At 39.9% G+C, this 21,690-nt stretch overlaps 1 protein-coding gene across 1 annotated transcript in view; it reads left to right on the top strand.

Moving 5' to 3' along the window:
* ALMS1 (ALMS1 centrosome and basal body associated protein) overlaps nucleotides 1–21,690 on the top strand; it is an 82,898-nt gene that overhangs the window by 43,671 nt on the left and 17,537 nt on the right. The window contains exons 7-15 of the mRNA XM_088524995.1: nucleotides 720–840; nucleotides 1,866–4,095; nucleotides 6,703–6,862; nucleotides 8,113–9,342; nucleotides 10,200–10,330; nucleotides 10,515–10,530; nucleotides 17,019–18,731; nucleotides 19,493–19,618; nucleotides 21,094–21,264. Coding sequence (XP_088381121.1) covers nucleotides 720–840; nucleotides 1,866–4,095; nucleotides 6,703–6,862; nucleotides 8,113–9,342; nucleotides 10,200–10,330; nucleotides 10,515–10,530; nucleotides 17,019–18,731; nucleotides 19,493–19,618; nucleotides 21,094–21,264 — 5,898 coding nt within the window. The remainder of the gene's footprint in view (nucleotides 1–719; nucleotides 841–1,865; nucleotides 4,096–6,702; nucleotides 6,863–8,112; nucleotides 9,343–10,199; nucleotides 10,331–10,514; nucleotides 10,531–17,018; nucleotides 18,732–19,492; nucleotides 19,619–21,093; nucleotides 21,265–21,690) is intronic.

Below are 21,690 nucleotides of genomic sequence, written 5' to 3'. Positions count from 1 at the left end.
ATTCCATCTACCTATCTAGCTGTTTACATTGATCAGCTACAAGTTTGATTGTTCTTATTATGGCATAACACAAAAGAAATTGTGTTTATAAGCAATTAATTAAAAAAGGTAGAAGTGCCCAAAACATCAAAGAATACAGAAACATGTGATACAAATTAAAATTTTGCTGCAGAAATAGATCTTGATAATTTTGTAATTATGTTGACTAAATTTTATTATTACTTGCCCCATGAAATCATGGAGAACAATCCTTTACAGTCCTTACTCTAATCAAAATCTATGGAAAATGGCATTTGGAAAAAGCATTATCAGGGCTCCTGAGTTTTCAAATGAGTAAATAGTAAATTCTGTTTAAAAAAAAAAAAAAAAAGGCAAAAAAAAAAAAAGCCATTTCATAGATTATATGCCACGTAACTCAGTTCAGCAAGCAGCGCAGTGTTTAAGAATGTTAGAAAATTGCATGGGCTGATGGTAAAAAGCAAACAAACAAATCCCACAACTATATTTGATACTTGACAGGAAAGCTGAATTTGATCCATGGGGGAATGTGCTTCTGTATAGGGCTCGTATGTGGGCATTATGTTATTTTGACTGTATTTTGTATGTTTTTGAGCTTTGAAGGCTTTATTAGTTGGCAGGACAGGCTTAAAGAGGGGTTATATTGCAAACTTTGATTATAGTATTATTGTATTTCATTTTTTTTTAAAAAATTTCAACAGATATTCAGGACAGTCGATTCTCACCCTGTCTTCCGCTGCTGATGACATACTCAACACAAGGTCAAAAAATTTTAGGCGATACCCTTTTCCAGCAATCTGAAGTGGATTTTATTCCTTTAAGGTAGGATAAAATTGCCTATGTCATGACATAACTTCCACTTCCTTCCTGATTGACTTTTTTTAAACTCTGATTATTTAAATAATTTATGAATATACAAAAATAGCATAAAGTTGTATTATTTTTTAAAGTGAAGGCTTTGTCAGAGTTCTGCTAGTCATTTTATTTTACCTTCAAAAGGATTTGAACAAGGGAAAACAGACATTCTGTTCAAGGGAAAACATTCTTCTGAATGTCATTTATAGCTGAAGAAAAAGGAAGATGGGGAACTCCACCCTCCTATACATGCATATAAAAATACGTTCTATATATACAGAATATAGACTACTATCTATTATATAGTGGAAAATACAAATGCATAAACTGCTACTTCACTAAACATATTTGTCCATACCTTCCTTCCTTGTGCAAAGGAGGCAAGAAATTCTCTGCCCCTTATTGTCAAGTAATATTATATGGAATGATCATCAAAATAAAATCAGACGATAATTTAAAAAGTCACAACAACAAAAAAATGGAAGCGTGTAGGAATATATTCGTTGAACTTTTGTCTTCAACTGAGACCTGGTTTGTTTTGTGACTTTTAAGCAAATAGCAGATACACTATGGCATGGGTGATTTTGAAGAAAAACCAAACACATCTACTTTTATATGTGTGCGTGTACGGAACTTCTGTATTTTCTTTGCATATTGCCTCTTTTGCATTTATTTAACTAATAAATATCTGAATTAAAAATGCTTCAATCCTGAATTGAATTGTTTTAAAAAAAATTAACATACTAAGTAGAAATAAGTATTCGTTTCAGACCTTTATTTTATAGAATAGGAGTACTTTTTGATGTTCTTTGGTCTTCATTTAAAGACTTTAAATATTTTTGGCCTACTTACAGGGTATATTTATACATTTTACACCATAGTAGTTTGTCTGGGTAAAGTTTTTTTTTTTGTGTTTTCTATTTAGGCAGTAAACATGGTGGTTAAAATCAAAATATCTTTGGAAGTTCACTTACTTTTCTTGCCTTTTCTAGAGGAATTCCTGATGTTTCTAGTGCTTCTGAGGTACATTCGAAGCCTTTGCAGACCCATGAAGCTCTATGGCTGACAGACCCAGAAATACCTTCTGATGCTCCCAGCGACTGCCTTACTTTGTCTCAGTATCCTCTTCTGTACAGAAGTGCAGATCCTGGGGATGTCAGTCTTGGTGGTAATTTGTCTCATCAGATTTCTTTTTCTGGACCACTACCTGTGGACAAGAAGACAAATGAAGACTGTAAAAGTGATATTAGTGAGAAGGAATCGGTCCGTCAAACAGGTGACAGTATAGCACACTCACCCTCAAGTAAAACACTAACCAGGGCACATGAACTGAAGCAGACTGAAGTTTCTCCTGCAATGCTGCCCTATAATTCTTCTGTGAAAGATGAAGGTTTCTCTCTCATCAGTAATGTACCAGCTTTTGTTCTGGAGCTTTCAGAGAAAGAAGAAAGGTTATCGAGACATGAGGAGTTCTCCTCATCTTCAGAAAACTCTTGTAAAACTGAGTTGTTGCAGACCTCGGAAAAATGCGAAATAGCGATGCAAACGGAAAAGGTAAAAATGGCAGAGAGTGAGTCAGAAGGGTGGGTAAGACAGACAGAGAAGCTGGAAAAGGAAAGGAAAGTTCCTGAGCTTGGCTCCTCTAATACGTTACCCGATGATTTAAGAAAAGACAATCACAAAAATTTGGAAAAACAAGATATATTTTCGGCAAAGAATTCTGAAACATCCAGGCTGTCAAGGGAACCTGGTGTGGATTTGAATGAATCAGGAAGCCTGAAGTTAAAGGAACTCCAGGGAGCTTTTGTACCTCACCAGAAACAACCAGGTTCTGCAATGATGTTGGAGAAGGAAGAATTTATCCCTACTGTGTCAGCTACCAGCGACTGTGCATCTAAACAACTAGATATTACCACTGTGAAAGCTCCATCTCCAGGCGGTGAGAAGGAGAGTGCATCAGTAGAAGTAGAACCTGGAGGAAGCAGGACTGAATTAACCATATCAGATCTTTCTATAGAAAGGGGACATAAAATTACAGGTATTTCTCCTTCATTTAACCTCCTTGTAGGTGATGGCTCGTTCTCTGGAAACTTGGCTCATCCAAAATATCAATCTACACCAGGGTTACTTGCAAGCAAAAATCTTAAGGCAGATGAACTAAGTAAAACCATTCCGAACAAATCAAATATTCAAGTGTCACTTGCATGTTTAAATGAAGAACCTGTAGGGAGCTCATCTACTAGTTCACCTACTTCTTCTGTTGAGCAGCACCATTCACTCCAGTGTGACTGGGTAGAAAACAATGACCAGTCTGAGCCATTAAAATTGAAATATCCCCATACTGGAAGAATCCAATCTCTCCCATCCCTTAGCTTCATGGAGAAGGTAGGGGCTTGGAATGTGAGCCAGATGGAGAAGATGTCCAGTTCACTGGCTTTATGTGACGCAAGTGGAAGTTCTCCTCGAAGGAAAGCCTACAGTGCAATTGCCAGTTCTTCAAACCACATTTTATCAATGCGATATAGCCGTGGAGATCCCAAGGATTATGTTGCTGCTTCCACTGGAGAGACGGTGTCATTGGCAAATTTGCTTTTTCATAATGAAAGCGCAGTGCCCACCCGCTCGCTTACCGGATCTCAGCCTGACACCTCAGTGAGCGTCACCTGTAGGGACCCCTCTCTGACGCAAGTTGTTCAGCCAGCAAACTCGACCCAGGCAATGCAAACGCTGGAAGAAAAAAGTGCTGTTTTAGGAGTGCCTGAAACTAAAGAAAGCAGTAATAGTTCCCTGGACTCCGTGTTACAGAAGTTTACCGCCAAGCTTGTTGTCACTGGGTCTAGTGATGAAGATGCTGAGAGTAACAATACAGAACAAAGTTCAGACCCACATTTCATCATTTCTAGAGAAAAAATTGATCAACTTAGAAAGGTTGGAAACTCTCCAGATGATGGCGAAGAGAGTTGTGGGGGCCTTGAAAACCAAAGACAATCTCCTAATCTAGGTGTTACTCCTGGCCATGTCACTATGGACCATTTCAGTGATATATCCCCAGACAGTTTGAATCTTCTTGCTAGTTCTGGGGGAAGCAGCCAGGTGGACTTGGGCCCTTCTCTGGTTTCTAGGCACTTCTTCGGTGCCGAAGAGGATAACTTCATCCCCTTTCAACTAACCCCTTTGAAAACTCCAGAAAAACAAGAGCTAAATATTGAAGAAAGGATCCCAGTAAGTTGTTTTTAATGATTATTATTTAACTTTGATTATGAAAAGATTGGAGTATACTTGTGTGTGTAATACCAAGTAGGACAGAGGTATAGAATTATAGCAGGAATGGTTCTCCAGGCCAGAAGACTAGCCTGCTTTTAGCTAGTTTCTGGTATCCAATCATGTAGGGAACCTGTCATGCAATAAGTGCTCTGTTAGAGATATTAGTTAACATAGATGCTTTATGTAATGGAGCCTAAGAAATCTTAGAGAGTCCTTTATAATAATACTCAACACAGGTAAAGCAAGGGTCGGATCTGGAGATATCTGCCATTGCCCAGGTGTTGCAATAGAGAGGTGTGAAGAGAAATCTGAAGAGTGGTGGCTGATGATGCAGAACATAAAGGGCAAAAGAAAAGAATGGGACATAGCGATGAAAGTGTGATCTTTATACAAAGACTAGTAAATTAGATGCATGACATTCTGTTACTGTATTGGTAAGTCATTTCTGACCTTCTAGGCTCTTTCAAAGGATCAGGTTATAATTTCCCAAACATGTGGTTGAGACTCAAATGCTGACTAAGGAAATGTTAGACTGCAGAAAAGGGCTGAACTTCACACGCCCACGGCTCTTCAATAATAGCAAAGCCAACACAGAACTTCCTGGCAAATGAAATCACCCTTTTTTGCTATAAATATTCCTTTTTGCTTGTTCAAGTATCTAAGGCATACATTCCTGGTTCATTATATGTTGCTCATAAGGAATGTTAGAATCCTCTGCATATCTTTTCCATTACATCATATTTGGCTAATGCAGCTTTAATTCATCCCTTCCCCATTTTAGGATAGTTGGTGAGAATAGAGGGCAGATCGTGGCAGCCGTGTTAAGTCTAATAATAACTATTGAGTGCTAGAGAAAATTAAATGCAGATTTATGTTGATAAACATGCAATTATATTGAGAATAAATAGCTCTTCCTCTTGCAGAATGACTCTTACAATCATTAGGTGTCTGGAGCTAGGTTTTAGAAGCATTCTTCTGTAAAGTTGTCTCTGAAAATATGTATTAAAACAAATATTTTAGGGAGGAAGTCCTATATGAAATTTTATTTTATTTATTTTTTTGATTTTAGAGCATAGTACAGACGAGTTAAAACTAACATCCCTGGAATTGATCAAGTAAAGGTAAATTTGCCTGGCCACTTACAATGTGTGTATGCAGACCTGGTTGGGCAAAGGGAATACAGTGATTTCACAAGAGATCTTGGGGGCTTTTGCCTCCAAATGACTGCTCCAGCTTTCAAATTACATTTAGGCAGTGTATGATACTGTCTGAACGAACCGACTTGTGCATGTTGCACAGAGATGGTTTCACTTTCATTTTTGTTAATGCATTTTGCAGAATCTTTGCGTGTGAATTTTTGTTAGGCTGCTTTAAACTAGTTGGTTTGTTTAATGTTAATGAAAAACTAGAACTGGATAGTGTTTGTAGATGTTTATATGCTGCTCCAACAAGTGCTCATACACATTTATTCTGTGTGTGCTGTTCTTAAAGGAAAAGTCATGAATTTTATGCCTTTTAAAAAAAATATGAAATGATTTACTGCTTTAGCTCTGCTTGTAAGCCTAGGCCTTAACTGAGCATAGAGTTTGTTTGCTTGGGGGTCCTAGGAGTTATAGATGTACAGATGTACTGTGAAGTTGACAGCATCCAGAAATGGATCCAGTATCCAAATCCAGTATCATAACCAGGGAGTTACTGAGTAACTGCTGCAGTAAAATAAAGCTGCTAATAATTTTTATTAACCAGCTGATTTTTCTTGTAAAAGTTTAGAGGAGACTGTCTCTTGGCCAATACAGATTTATTCCCTGTAGTGATGTTGCAGAAAGCTGCTTCACATGGTTGTTTTATGTCTACTAGCTTTGACGTTATATAGGAAAAACTTCTTAACCAAAGCTCTGTCTTCTAGCTGTTAAATGAAGCTTTCCCGCCTGCTTTGAAGTATCATGTTTGTTTTTCACTTGTGCAATGTATAGAATATGTGTATGAGTAAAAAAGCTATCAGTTGTCACAAGAATAAGTTATGTGGCCCTCTTTTGCTGGCCTTTTCCCCAATTTCAGGGTCCTATGGGAAGAACAAGGCACTGGATTAACTGTTTTGTTGGTAGCAGACTGTTGCCAATTGTTTTGGCCCCTAATGAGGGAAAAGTCATGACAAGAAACAGAGAAATGGTTGGTCAGGTTCTTGCAGTTTATTTCTGATTTGCTTCCAGATACACAATAATGAGGAGTAGGTTGCAAGATGTGTGAGTTGTCCTGTTGGGCTGCATGTGACTGGTAAGATGGTGGTTCGGCGGGCCTGTTTTAGTGATTTTTAACTAACAAGGCCTGTTGCTTGTGCTTCAAAGCAGGCAAGACGTTGCAAGTGGTGTGTGACACATGATTAGTGTTTTGTGTTAAGTGTTGGTGCAAGTTTAACGTGATTTAGGCTCAAGATGTTGCTTTAGAACAAGCCGTGTGTGTGTTAGGCTGATGGGGAGAGCGTCTGTAACTTCCGAACGTACTGACTTTCTGTTTCTTGACACGTTTTTCCTCACATTTTTCCTGCTACTTTTCCTCTCTTGTCAGGTATATCTTCGCAATCTTGGCATCGACCAGTCCCCTGGATCTATACTGACTCCGTTTGTGCCCCAAGGACCCATCAGGGAAGTGGAATTTTCCCCTTCAGAGCTTCGAACGCTGAAGGACTCCTGCGACTCGCTTAGGAGGACAGCTCAGCGGCTGCAAGGTATGTGCAGCCTTAGAGGATCCAGATGCAGAGATGCCTCCGTGAGGTTGCTCCTGGCCTGCAGTGTCTGGTGTGCTTTTCCTGTGGTGCTCTTTCATTCATGTGGTTCAACTTTGTCCATTCTGTGATATGAGATCTCATATGTCTGAGATATTTGGCACTGGATAAGTTGGGATCAAAACCTTTGATAAGAGGCCTCCTCATTTAGGACTCAGGGTTATATGATGATTGTAGTCCGTGCAGTGGCAGTTGTTCTTATTTATTAATTTTATTTTTTAAATTTCAATTTTTAAAGTCTATTTTTTATTCCTTTATTTTTTTTCCTTAAGAGAGTTCCAGAAAAACATTTCTGTCTGTCTGTCCATCTGTCTGTCTGTCTTTCATCTAAGGGTTAAGGAAATGCTACCAGATTCTGTCCTGTAGTGAGAGCAGTAAGTCATAGCACACTTCATAACTGACCAAATCAGTTCATTAGTCAGTTAAACTCAATATTAAGTTGTTTTATGCAAAGAACTGTATATGCTCAGATAGAGTTAAGATATGCGTCAGTGGTATGCCTATGCAGTATGTCTACTATATTAAAACATGCATTGTAATATGCTTAAAAATCGGCATGTGCCTTAGCAGATGTTGCCCTCTTTTGTTTTGGCATTTGCATCTTGTACCCCACACAGGAGAGCTAATCTGAAGGGTTTTCACAGCGAATACCTGTCTTATTCCTGAATGCTGTGAGTCTCAGGAAAACTGTGCTGACCTTTCTTTCTGACCAGCAGTGATTAAATATGTCTTTCTCATGTCCATCAGGCTTTCTTGCTTGTGTACAGGTGTATTTTTCTATATATTTTTATTTTTATCTTTTTCCGTCTGCTGCATCATGGAATACATCATGGAATCATCATGGAATATGCATCATGGAATACTCGGCCGAGGAGACAACTTGGCAGGCAGTGCAGGGACAGTTTTCCTCAGTAGAGATACTATTCAGCTGGTCTGTGTGGTGTATTTAAGAAGTCAGTGGTTAGAACATGAAATGAAATTGTTTGAAACAGAGAATAACTGTTGTCAGGCATACTTGGGACTTCCCTCTTGACTGTTGTTAGTACCTGTCAGTAGGTTTTTAAGAATAACATTGGTGCATAAGTACTTTTTTGGAAAGCAATTTCTCCCCCGCCTTTACAAGCTCTGTCGTCTTTATTGAAGCGGATATTTTTCAAATCTCCAAACCTAATGAATCTTCTGTTTCTTTGTAGATGAATTGCTGGCTGCAGTTGACACTACACAAAAAACCTTTAACTCTGGCACTTATACTCTCAATATGTCTATGTCAATGGATTCAGAAATTGGCTGTGATGGTCGCTTACCCAGTGAGCTCTCTCCTTGCTTCTCAAGATCTTCTGGAGACAGACCAGTGAGTCAGTGCAGTGTTTCATGCCACCAACAGGAGCTAACTGCCTCCCAGTGTGTTGTAAGCAGGGCAGAATATTTGGCTGTCTCCAAACTGGCTGATCCAAATCAGCAGCTGCAGGCGGTCGCACCTGACTGCTGTTCTCATGCAGAGACTGCAAAACGTGTTCAAAATCTGGTGGCTAAAAATAAGGCAAAAGATGCAGATAGCAGCATACAGAGGTGGCCTGCAGGTTCTTTGTCTGGAGTTAGAAGAGAAATGGAAGTTGAGATAGGATCACAGTCTTCAAGTGTAGGTACTTCTGATAACGAGAGGAACAAGGATCAAGAAAGTGATTCCTTGATTGGATCTGATACTTTAAAAGAAATCCGCAAGCTTTTAGCAGAGGCAGAGGATATAGCTGGCAGCTGGTGCAACCCTGTCATTTCCAGTGCCTCTTCTAGAGAAACTGTTGACTCTTCTCCAGCGCTAATTAAAAAGGAGGATGGCCTCAAAGGTTCCAGGGTAGTAAAAGACAACGGCCCAGAGTTTCGAAGGATTTCATCGTGGGATGAAGCTCTGACTCAAAGACGTTTGCAAGAAGAGGGGTCAACTGTAAAGTGCCTAAATTCTTACCAAGGCAGTATGAGATGGGGAAGTTCTCTTGATGTCGATTTACACAGCAGTGAAGAGGTGGTGAAAGAGATGACCAAAGAGTTTAAGACCAGAAAATCTGTAGGAAGGTCTGAGCCAGAAGGCTGCAGCAGTGCAACTACAGACAGAAATGCACCTGCTTTTGTGCCTGTTGCACACAGTAATGCAAGTAGTGAACTGAGCAGTGGAAAAACTTCAGAGCTCCTGAATCCTTCCCCAGCAGAGCCTCTAGGCTGTGTCACAGATGCCCTGGGAAGCTTCCCGAGTGCCTTGGCTAAAGCTAGTGTTGGCAGCAAGGAGGGAGGAATTCAAGAGAGTGATAACAGTAGCAGTGGAGATTCACTGGCTGCCCGTGTCAAAAACCTTCTCCGAACTGGATCGCCTGTGGCACATGCAAAACAAATTTTGAGAAGTGTGGAGGAAGAGGAGAGGAAAGCACGAGGTAATATGTTTCAGGTTATTTTAAAAATGCTAAATCTTGATTACTGTATACGTTTTAGAGCTTTAAGATATTTTTGAAGTAAAAGGAAATTCTAGGTCATTTGATTCTGTTCCCCCAGATTTTAAACATATTTTTATCATGATATTGATAAGCTTTAATGGAACTCAGTAAAAATAACTGGAACTCCAGTCTTGCATGGGAGCCTATTCTAGACCTTTAATGCTTAGAAACCCCTTCTAGTTTTCAGTCTCAGAGTGATTTTGCACCTATTTGTCCCTTTGTTAACATTGTGCTTTGGGAAATATCTCGTCATCTTTGTGCTACTCCTCTATTATCCTCCTGTCTACTCATAGCTTTGAAAAGAGCCAGTTGTATCTTAATCTTTGTAAGGCGTAAGTGATCAATGTCTTTTAAATGTCTTAAGTAGCATATTAGAATGAGATATAACTGCTGTACTTTCCCACTTTGGGTACCTTTTTACCTAATATATCAAAATGATATGAAAAAGCACTGTGCAAAGCATAGCTTGTCCACACAGTTGTTAAAAATGTGCTAGGTTAAGGAATTGGGGAGGGGATTGTGTGAAAGAGTATTGACATGAATCAGAGACCATAAGGATGACTGTCAGAACCAGGCAATGGGTTCTGGATTTATCTTTCCAAAGAAATGTTCGAAAAAACAAATTCGAATCATATTCTTGGTCACCCAGCTCTGGTATTTGACAGTGGACAGACTTTGTCCTCAGTCATGGTAGTTAGAAATGCATTGCATAATGTTGGTTTTAAGTAATAAAACTGCTACATATGATTCAAGAAAATGAAGAGAACTGCTATGTGTTTTGTTTTCTCTTTGTATAGCCTGGGTGAAGCTGAAACTGGCCAGCCGCTCTCTGGAGTCTGTGGCAGACCTGAATGAAGAGGACCGGCGAAGGATAGAGGAGATCAAGGCCGAGCTGCTGCTGAGTGCCAAGAAAGCTGGAGCAGGCAAGGTAGAGACGTCACAGAGCAGCCTCTCTGGGGACATTTCTTTTAAATGGCAGCTTTTCCCCGCTCCCATACAGCAGCTGGATGTAGTAGAAGAGAGACGTGGTCAGAGAGGGAGAACTATGGATACTCTGAAGGAATGAGGGAGAGATGGGGTCAGTGGTGCGGGGGAGCTAGTGTGACAGGAAGGTGCACACAGGTTGCAGTTCCAGTAGGCTTGATGAGTTCTGCTTTTCAGAACACACTTGTGCAGGTGATGTTTGTCTTGTAAACTTCTCATCCTATGGAGGAGGATATTATACAAGGCAATACAATTGTTTAAGTGATAGCAGCCTTTGTTGTATTACTTCCCATGTGTTCTGAAGTGTTTAAGAAATGCGATGTTTGGATGAAAAAGGATACTTTTGGGAGAAAGGCAGTAAATTGCTCCTGCTTTGTGTTGATGATGTCAAAAGTAGTGGGCCTAAAGGGCAAAAAAAAGATGCTATTAGAAAATAAATGCTTCCTCAGTTAGGATGAGGAGAGCAGACAGGCTAGGAAGATTACCATGTGTTAATCATAGTATGCTTTTGAGAACAGGTAAGGAAGTATCTGTAAATAATGTAAGCACAATTAATGCTGAGCTGGGGCAGGGATAGAGAATTAGATGAGGGATAGAGAATTAGATGATAGAGAATTAGATGAGTTTCAGGCTTCTCATATCATGCTTTTTAGTGGCTGTCCATGTGTCCTAAGATAAAGCACTCCTCATAGAGAATATTTTGAGCAAAAGACACAGACTGGAAGAAATGTGGAGATATTTTTATGAGAAGATGCAATGGATGGGTGGTGAATTCATACCATGAGGTAGAGAATCCTGAGATGGTAGAAGAGAGACTTGATAATTAAGCAGACTTTAGGTTGGGGCAGTTTCTGAGTATGGAAACTTTATGTTTTAAAATGCAATCATAATCTGTCCTTGGTCTGGTGTTTCAGACAAATGATTTTAGCATTCACAATATCTCCTGCTTTTTCAGTAGATTGGCTGCCTCTTGGCAAAACCGGTAGAAAAAAGTCTTTCATCAGCTAGAAAAAAACAATTGTCTTAGAAGTAACCCCATTTGTGTTTACAGTTTATTAGGCCCTAGTTCAGACATCGGTTTTGGAAATACGTCAAACCAAACCTTTGAGTTGTTCAGGTTTTAAGGTAATCTTCTATTTGGGGAGCCTAAAAAAATCAATTGAAGTTATTTATTTTTGGAGATTTAGACAAAGAATTCCTCTCACTTAACAAAGAAAAAAAGTACATCTTTGCTGCAATCTGCTTATCAAACTACAGGCTTTTTAATGTATTTTTTTCAACTTAGATTTTGTAGATTAGCTTGGTGTCCAATACTGATTTGATATGGACTAGGACCAAACAGTTTTACAATATACATTGATTTTGGGGGGAAGACAGAAAAAAAAAAAAAAAAAAGGGCAAAAAATTCAAACCCAAACTGCTCTTAGTGTTCATGCAAACAATTCTTTTGTAAGAACATCTTTGTTTACGGCTTCTGCTGCAGTCTCCTTATGAATGTCCTTTTTAGGAAGTTTAGGATTTGCCTCCCATTTTTATGGGTGAAAGCTGAAGATGTTACTATTTCCAGCAAGAAGTGGATGAGAGTTTTCTGTAAAAGAGTGAATACAATGAGGGAGCAGGACAGCTTGGGAGAATTCTTCTCAGGAATCTTAACTTCTGAACACCGCTCCATTTCACTCCTTGGATAGTGGAGCGTTGTTTGATATCTGCTACTTAAGAAACAGTTAATAATAAACATATTTTTAGAAAGTATTATTTCCCAAACTCCAGCTGATCAGAATGCTTAAAAATATGTTTGGGGCATATATATGTAATCATGCGTCAAGCATTTCTTGAAGTGCTGTGGCTGAATTGTGACTTCCCCCAAAGTAAAATTCAGTATGAAATCGGCATCCCATTTTGAAGATGTAGCCCAAAGAGCAAGTAATGCTTGTGGCTATGCCTTAAAATGAGCATTTTATTTTTTTTGTTTTCTCTTCTGTAACAGCTAGCCAGTCTTGCACAGTGAGTTTGTTTTCTATGCATTTAATTTGGGGGGAGGGGGTCCCTTCTGATTCTTACACCTCTTCCATTACACAAAGGTGAGAAATATCCTACGAAAGCACAACTGTGTAAGCAATAAACACTAAAATGTGGCAGGGATGCTTAGGAATAAATAGTGAATATGTAACTTTTGACCTTTTTCTTCTAAATTGCCTCCATTTCCTGTCAACCCTTCCTAAAGGTCTTTACCTTCCTGGTATGGCAGGGAACAGGGCCCCCTGAGGAGCATTGCTCAGTATTATTCTTCTTTGCCTCTCTTGGTAGATAGACCTTTGAGTGGTGTCATTTTGGTTTTAGCAAAAATGAATGGTCAGATTAAACTAACAGCTGCCACTAAACAACAACCTCGGGCTGCATTGGGTTGCATTCCCTATTGCACATTGCTGTCGTACGTGGCTAGTGCTTGTACAACTGAGTTACATTTCAAAGGAGCAGGAGTCAAAGAGTATGGATTTATTAACTCTGCAAATCTTTGAAAAAGTGGCCTAAGAAGTGTTACATTACAGATTGCCAAGAGACATGTCTTGTGAAGTTCAGGATTAGCTGATTGTACTTTCCTATAAACTTGCCTTTAGAATAGTGTTGTGGTAAGGGGGCAGAAGGTGGTTGCCAAGACATGCCTGTAAATACACTGCTTTTTTTGGATGATATTCCTTGTCTGTGGCTGTAGAGGTTTGGTTTTAGCCTAAGCAGGTAAGTTGACAATATTTATTCTTTTGTGGATTTGAAAAGGTGGATGATGCTTTTCAGCCTTAAAGAACCATACAGCAATAGGAAGTTCTTTGGGATTGTTAAGGAAAACATAAAAAATATCGGTCTTAAGAAATCCTCCTGGTTTCTCTTCTTCTGCCTAAACTCTTAGGGTCTTTCCAGGTAAAAGAATTTCCAGAGTAAGGAACTGGGGAAAGCCAGGAGATGCTTAGGTAGCGTCCTGTTTGGGAGAACCATCTTCCTGTGCTGTTTGTCTATGTGTTTATTTTGGCCCCCCAGTTAAGGCTGAGGATTTTCTGGTTGTTATTGAATGTAAGTGAAGCTTCAACACGTTTCTCAAACACTTCAAGTTTCCCTCTAAATTGGAGACCCTATTGTGCTATGGCCTCATTTAGCTACTTGGCATCCATAGGAAGGTACATAGGGTGTCTTTACTCTTGCTGAAGATCATTCCCCCTTCGCGTGCAGAACGCTCTGTTCTAGCACTCCTCATACCTAGGAGTTTTTTCAGGAAGGCAACCAAGTTGTAGCTGTAAAGTTACCCTGCAGTCTCTTGAGGATCATGCTCTATGAAGGACTTCTCTCGGATAGATGACACATAAGGAGTGCATTAAAACATGTGAAAGAGTTGAAGATGAGCTTCTGTGCTCGCTTCTGTTGCAGCCACCTTGTAATGATATCAGGCAGGTTTGGAGGTTTGGGAATTGGATCCTCTTGGGATCTGCTCTGGCCCAGGGCTGACCCATCTTCTTGTCCCCTTCTCCAGTCCCCTGTACCTTGGCCAGAGGGAACATGGGAGGCCAAGGAACTTCCTTAATGTAGATAACACCACAGAGGGTTTTGTTTTGGAAGGAGAATCAAGGCCTTGCTGAAATAGTTTGCTGCTAGTGACATGATGGATGGAGAACGGAGGGAAAACCTTTTGCGGATTTTTTTTCTTTGATTTGTGAAGTATGTATTTTTAATTTGCAGAATAATTGCCTTTAAATAGGTGGTTTGCATTAAAAGCACCGCATATTTATTTTTTTATTACTATAAATTCATGTGGACCATCTTCCTGGCACTGCATTTATTTCGGATTTGTTTTTCTGCACGTCAAAGAAAACACAATTTTTAATAAGGCTAAATCAAAGTAAAGAAGTGCTGATACTGGTAAGCTAATGCTGATATCCAAGCTTATGAAACTCTCTCTGGAGAAGCCTAGTGGCCTTATAGCTTCATATACATTAGCATGAACTCTGATTTTGCTATAAACTTGGGATGCTGATGAAACTGTCTCTGTCTTGTCTGTTTGCAGCAGCTCTAGCAGTGCTTCTGCCTCTGGCCTCACCCGACCGGTATAAAAGCGATGGGGTGAAACAATGTAAGAAAGAGCTGCTCCAGCATGTTGTGTGAGAAGTGACTTGGTATTTTGTGTCCGCAGGGGGACTAAGTGTCTGATACCTATTTTACTTGGCACTTATCTAAGAGAGTGGATAAATACTGGCTTTTTAGCATTGCTTCAGCTACTTCCAGCTGTTGCAGCCCCAGCTGCTTGGTTGCCATCCACAGCTGAGCAGTGGTAGTGGATCAGGTAAGTCCTGGCCCGAATTTGCTTCAGGGCAGATTCCATCATGTCGTTGTTCTGATCAGTGCTGAGGGTGACAAATTACTGGGGATGGTAACTGAAGCTTTTCTAGTCACATTTGCAAGGTTTTATCTCTTTGTGCTCGTAGACTAATAGGTTTTCTGCATGCTTTTGGGAGCATGACATTTTGTTCAGTTGTTTGCAGTGTGGTATTTAATCTAGAGGTGCTTTGCATTTCTTTCCTTCACGACTGTCTTCTCTTACACCAGCCAGGTAAGATGCTGCAAAATTTAACTCTATTTGGAGCTGCTGTTGCAAAATATCAGTAAAGATATTGGAAACCAAGGTTGAAACCACCCCTAGGGCCCCCTATGTGAGCAGGCAAGGAGGGTGAGGCAGTCGCAAGGAGGGTCACACTTTGGTTGTCTGTCTCGGGAGATCTCTGCACGAACTTATCCCCAATGCTTGATGAATGTTTCTCGTTAGTCTTTCTCTTTATAGCGAGAAATAAAAGGAGCATATGGAATATTAAAGCTTTCCTAATGTGTGTTTATTTCTACCTGGCTTGACAAGTAACCAGAGCTGTTTGCTGAAGTCTTCAAGCCTTTTAGCTCTACTCAGCTTGCTTAGTGCTTTTGTCTGCCAGAGGGGAATAGAGAAATCAGATTTCAGTTGGAGGTCACAGAAGAAGGAGCAGGTCCCTTTAGAGCCAAGGCTGTAACCAAGGAACAGATCCTGGAGGGAATTTTGCCCCATGTGCCTCGTTAACAGCCTGCTGAAAGGCAGCGCCGTCTGATGGAAGTGCCTGCTCAGGCAGTAGTGTGGCTGCTTTTCCTTCTGATTCAGCTGAGGGGCTGTCACATGCGTCACTTGCAATTGTTTACCTGCTAAGATAAGATAAGTTGTTGTTTGCTGCCGGGATTGTTCTTTGATGGTGATAGGGCTTGAGATAAGGAGAGAAGACTAAGCAGTGATGAATGGGAAGTGCTGGGAGAACAGCGACAGCAACATCAAGCAAAGACTCAAGGGTAGAAGTTAGTACCAAAGTAAATTGTGAGTTTGGCATGGAGAGGTAATTTAGGACTCAGCTTTTTTTTTTTTTTTTTTTTTTTTTTTACAATTTTGTGATTGTAAAATATATGGCAGAGATGCTTAAATACTGGCAAATACAGTTGCTCCTAAATGCAATTGATATTGGGGATGTGTTACTATTATGGGGCAATTTTCATGGTTAGATGAAGGTGTAATTTAGCCTAAGATTTCATGAGCCAACACAATCACCAGGGTATATCTGGACTTTGGCTTTGTTTGGATTACTGTCTTACCTGTTTCTAGTAATTCAATCTTTTTTTCTTGTTCAACAGTTTCAGCAGCTGTCCAAAGCAAACAAAAACTCCTATGGAAAAGATGTTACCTGTCTCATTAAAGGGAATGAAAATAAAGTGCATATGAAAATTGGAAATTTTCTCAAGTTAAATGCCTTAAAGAGTAAATAAAGATTGGAGTATTTTCAGTCATATTTTAATTGTTAGCATTAGGCAATGACCATAAGAAGTCTTGCTCCAGCTCATGCCTGAGGAGTATTGGCATACCTGTTTTAGTATTAATTATGGAGAATTAAAGCTTTTTTGAGTTAAATGTTTTTCTCTCTATTTTTTAAGAAGTGCTTGCCTGCTTTTCTTATATACACACACACACACACACACACACACACACACACACACACACATATAAAAGGCTTCCAGAAGCCTCTTTCAACCTAAATGTTTCTGTGACTGTGGATAATTGGCTGCTTAATTTAAAAAAAAAAAAATCTCTGAAGCTGTTGGGGGGAGAGCATCTGAATTGCTCAGAAGCCAGCCCTTATTTCTGATACATCATGAACCGAGTTCATGATGAGGTCCAGCTTTGTATGAAGCAAACTGAAGGGAAAGGTAAAAAGTTCCAGGCTTGTTTGCCTGTCAGTGGAGGAATATTTTCAAGTATTTAAATCTTAATCAGTCTACCTGATGGAGAGTTACTAACTTTTTAGCTCCCAAAACATAACTAAAGGATTCTATTATAAATGCCACTGGTGTTTGTTATAGCATCAGAACCATATTAGCTAATTTGCTGGCACTTAAGATGGTAAGTTTTTAATTAGTTGCATTAACAAATGAGTTTCAGAGAAAGTGCATTCTCATTCATAATGACAGGCTCCTGATTATTAACAGTGTTTGTCTCTGAATTCTTAAAATCTCATTTTGATAGAGGTAGAAAGTTGTCTTCATAACCTTTGAGAATTCTGTATTTTTTTTTTTTAAGGATCCAGCTTTGGAAGCTGCTTCCGAGTATAACCATAATTGGGAACAGGACAGAGAGCGCTCCAGAGCCTTGAGCAACAAAAATGTTCATGTTGGCAGCCATGCAGGAGTGTTCAGGACGGAGGATGTTTTGGAGTCAAGTTCACAACAGGTCACACCAATGCATAGGGCTCATGCTGCTGATTGTTGCCTCCTGAAAAATGCACAATTCTCGAGTACTGTTCGAATACCCCAATATCAGGCAGCTGCAACTAGTGATTCTGGTGCCAGTACTGAACTTCATGCACCTAGGCAGAAGGAATGGGACAGCCAGGTAATGAGATTTCCAGCTGCTTCTGATACACAGATGGAGGGAGTAGGTCTGCCAACTCAGAAGCTGTCTATGGAAAAGTCTTCTGAAGAAATGACTAAGCAAATTACTTCTATCACCTTTTCATCACGAAAACGTTCTCAGTCACCCCTGAATTCCACGGTACTTGGCAGGAGCCTTACTGGAGATGGCTTTGATGGGATAATGCCGTTAGGGGTTGGCTCTGCTGGTACTGAGGAGCAGGACCATGGTAAACAACGCTGGGAAAGGTCCAAGGTCTGTCCTTCGAGTCCAGTGTTTGCTGGTTCACTGTCTAATGAGATTTCATTTACTGCTGACAAAGATAGGTCTCATCGTGTTTCTGCTGACAAGAGCAAAACTGGAGTGAATCAAAAAGATTTGGTATCAGATCAGGGTTCTTTAAGCATCCATGGTGATGAAGAAAAGACCTGTACTGCAACGAAAATTGAGGAAGTTCTGCTTCGAGATGTGAGCACATCAGACAGATGTAGTGCCAGAGTCCCAGGGACTGACTGCGATGTAAGACTTAGTCAAGACATGAGTGGACTTCACGAACCCCCTTCTCTAAAGAGCAGCTCACCTGGAGGCATCCAACGTTATGAGGACACAGGAGGTCCTGGTCCAACTGTAGCAGCTGATTTGCTGAAGGACCATGTTAATTTGTTAGAAAAAGAGAAAAGTCCTTCTGATGCAGCCTCTGTCATTCAAAAAGAGGTTGCCAGAGAACAAATCAACCTGTCTTGCCATTCAGCTCTGAATGAGGTTTTCTCCACTACGTCTGCATATCCGTCATCCCCGACTAAGAAAGTACTGTCTTGTGTCCATATAACTCTTTCCCCAAAGTGTGGTAACTCAGAGCTGTGTGGTGACTTGAACACTGAAGATGAGAAGAGACTGGGGAATAAGCTTGAAGGTGATACTCAACCAGTCTCTTCAGAAACTCCAGAAATTTTATTAGATGTCATTTCTAAATCATCAACTACTGACCCTATCCCAGTGGATCAAAGATCATCTTTTCCTGTCCCAGTATCTTCAGCAGATTCCTGCCTTGTGCTTTCCTCTGTTGCAAGCACAGCAGGACCAGAACTAAAACCTCTTCCTCAGCCAAGCTGTGAGAGACCACAGGCCACTGCTCTGGGCTCAGAGGGGTCTCATCTGAAGAATAACTTCAGATCTGTGGTTCTGGAAAAAAATAGGAAAACTACTTCTGATGCTACCACTCAGATAACAACAGAAAGTCCTGAAAAGATAACCTTTTCAGCAGAAATTTATGTTAATTCTAAAGACAGTGAAAATGCCTTCCAGCAGCCATGTCTCCAGAAAGCCCCGGAAGTCTCCAGTTGTGCAGCTTCGAGCCATAACAGGATTTCTTCTCTTCCAAGGCAGGGCGGTGAGCAGATTAAAGCATCTTCTATGTATATGTAGTCTTTCATTTATTCAATTTTAAGAAACATTTAGTAGGCAAAAATGGGGGTTTTGAGTGACTTTTTTTTTTCTCTTCAAAAATAAATTCTTATATTTTCTCATTGATATTTAAGTTTGCTCATAGAGACTTCGGACTTTACAGTCTTGTTGGGTAGAGAGCTTTATCAAAAGGTTGTGGTTCAGGTTAACACAGGACTGAATTTATATACAGATCTAGCTTAAAAAAAAAAAAGCAGACCTAATTGGTGGATAACCGGATGCAGTTAATTGCTTCGGCGCTACAAAGGGACTTATCTGATTATTAATTTGCTCTGTTGTCAGGGTGATTTGTTTGCACAGGTGTTAAGGAGAAAATATACACACCAGTATTAGCATTAGAATAAAATTTAAAAAATACAAGACATTTTAGTATCTATTGAATTAATATAAAATCATTGATATAAACCTAGTTACAAATGTTAATTTTCAATGATCAATATTATAGATGAGTTGAGGTATGATTTCCATTTAGCTGACTGGTGCTCAACCTTTTTATGAATGGGGGAGTGTTCATTAAGTAATTATTAATCATTATATTCTATAGGAAAATTAAATTATATTTCTCTAGCTTTGTGGCGGATAACATCTGCCATCTCCTGGGGTCTTGATCTGTTACCTTTTATCTTTAGTTGCATTAAAGGATTAAAGCCTTGTTTCTGTTCACTGCCTTGACTTCCCCTCCTGCAGGTCAGCCGCTGCTGCTGCCGTATAAACCTTTGGGAAGCACCAGCGTGTATTATGTACCTTACCCAAAGGCAGCTTCCCAGATGTCTCCAGCTCCATCAGAAGTGACTGTTGAGAGCTCTCACTCAGGTACTTTCATATCTTTGAATACAGCACCGTGTTTAAATACATGTGTTTCATATCCAGAATTCTCAGCTGAGCTCAGAGCTGTTCTGTCCTATCAGTTTAGATTAAGTGTGCTGATGTTCACACCACTTTGATAGTGAAGATCTATGAATCTTTTTATGGTGAGGGTGAGTTTAGTGTCTCATTTCATTGGCAGTGGGGGGTGGGGGGGAAGCACATCTCAGGGTGTTAGAGCTTGATAATTCTTGATAGTTCCCTGCTTGCTATGACTTTCTACCACATTTTTGCTTGGCAAGTGTGTATTGTGAAACATTTGCATAATGTAACGTGAATTTTGGATAATAGCTTTCTTAGTACTGAAGGTTGCTTTCTTTAAACAATATCATTTGTGACTATGGTTTGAAATACACATTAATTTCCCTTCACCCTCAATAAAATGCTTTTCTCATGAAATGGAGGAAGGGATCATCTCTGATTCTTTCCCTCTGCCTCTTATACTCAGTTCTTTTTCTATATGTAAGGAACGTAATGTCACTTTAGCATTGCAGCGCTTATTTTCAGGTTGTTGTCAATCAGGACTTTTTGACATCCACAGTTATCTGTAGACAAAACTCATGTTAGAGACGGCCAGTTCCTGACAAATCTGCCCCAGGGGTGTAGGTTGATGTAAGTGACAGGAAGTGCACAGGTTAGTCATTACTGCCATAAATTGTGCTTGTAATTATTTATGTGTCTGCACTCATTACCTTTTCCAGTCTGTCTGTTGTAGCAGGGGTAAAGTGAGATATGAATGTGATGAGTCTGTGACATTTTGCAGGAACGATCGTGATAAATGTGAAGGTACAATATATAGATGAGGCAGCTCAAGCTTCTAGAAGATGTACAGCAGAACTAAAAAATTTAGTTTTTAAACTCCCTGTGCAGCTAGGATTTCATGAGCAGTAGCTGAAGGAAATTGTCAGGTCTGCTGAGTGTAACCAGGCGGTGTTGACAGGGATGATAAATCAGTTAGGTGCCAGTTTAGGTTCCTAACTGTTAGGAGACAGATATGATGCTGAGGGAACTCTGCCATTATCATCTAGGATTCTTCTTCAAGGGTTAAACAGATCTGCTCTAGTCTTCCAGCTTTCTCCATTGCTTGTCTGAGTTCAGAAAATAGCTATTTACATCAGTGGGTGAAAATGTCTGGAATTTTAATGGAGGGAAGTCTGGAATTTAAGTCCTGTGTCTGGCTCCCTAGCTGGTTTTTCTAATGCTAATTTTATTGTTGTCTTCTGTGCTTGTTAGTAGAAAAGGTAAAATCGGTATCTCCTGCTGTTGGTCACTAGAATTTGCTCCCTAGTGATCGTGGCGGTTGGTGGATATACTGCCACTAACAGCTGAACACAGATCTGCCTTTCAGACAGTCCTTGTGAAATGTGTGTATCTGTTTCTTGCTTCCTCCTTTTACCTGCTACTGTTGCTTGCTTTTTCTGCAGGATCAAATGATGCTTTTCCTCCAAGCTTCCCAGCTGATGTGCTTGGTGGAAGGGACGAGAATCCTCCAGGCAGTATAGCTATTAAGCATAAAGAAGGAATCTATAGTAAAAAGGCCAAGCCCAAGCTAGCCTGGACTGAGAGGAAAATGATGCCACTGGAGGTTGCCCCAGGTAATTAAAGTGTGTGTTTGGCTTTGCTTTCCACAAGCAGGAAAAAAATAGAGCAGAAGAGCTAGATTTTGGGAACTGTCATTTACAGGCTCACGATCTGCTGATACTCTGTCTGAAGATACTAAATTTGACTCTCCCTTTTTTACTCTCTTCCCCTCCTTTCTGTTGCTCAGCCCTAAAAAAACTTAGGTGTTAGTACTTGCTAGCATTCTAGTGACCCTGACAATTAACAGAGCCTCTCTAAGATGGTTTAAGGCACCAATATTAAGTTTGTGAAGTGCAAAGTTATTTTTAAGTGTAGAAAATGATGCAAATATAGAAAATGACAGAAATCCCATGATGAATGAAAGCAGATAGGATGGCAGTATTTATTTGATAGGGCTTGTGTTGTTACCTTATGATGCCACGTCAGGTATCTCTTATGTT

Source organism: Tinamus guttatus, unplaced genomic scaffold, assembly GCF_059628265.1.
Source record: "Tinamus guttatus ecotype Peru unplaced genomic scaffold, ASM5962826v1 Tinamus_guttatus_pri_ptg000218l, whole genome shotgun sequence".
In the NCBI taxonomy this organism is placed as follows: Eukaryota; Metazoa; Chordata; class Aves; order Tinamiformes; family Tinamidae; genus Tinamus; species Tinamus guttatus.
The sequence above is the reverse complement of the archived record's forward strand: the minus strand, read 5'-3'. Positions and strand labels throughout refer to the sequence as shown.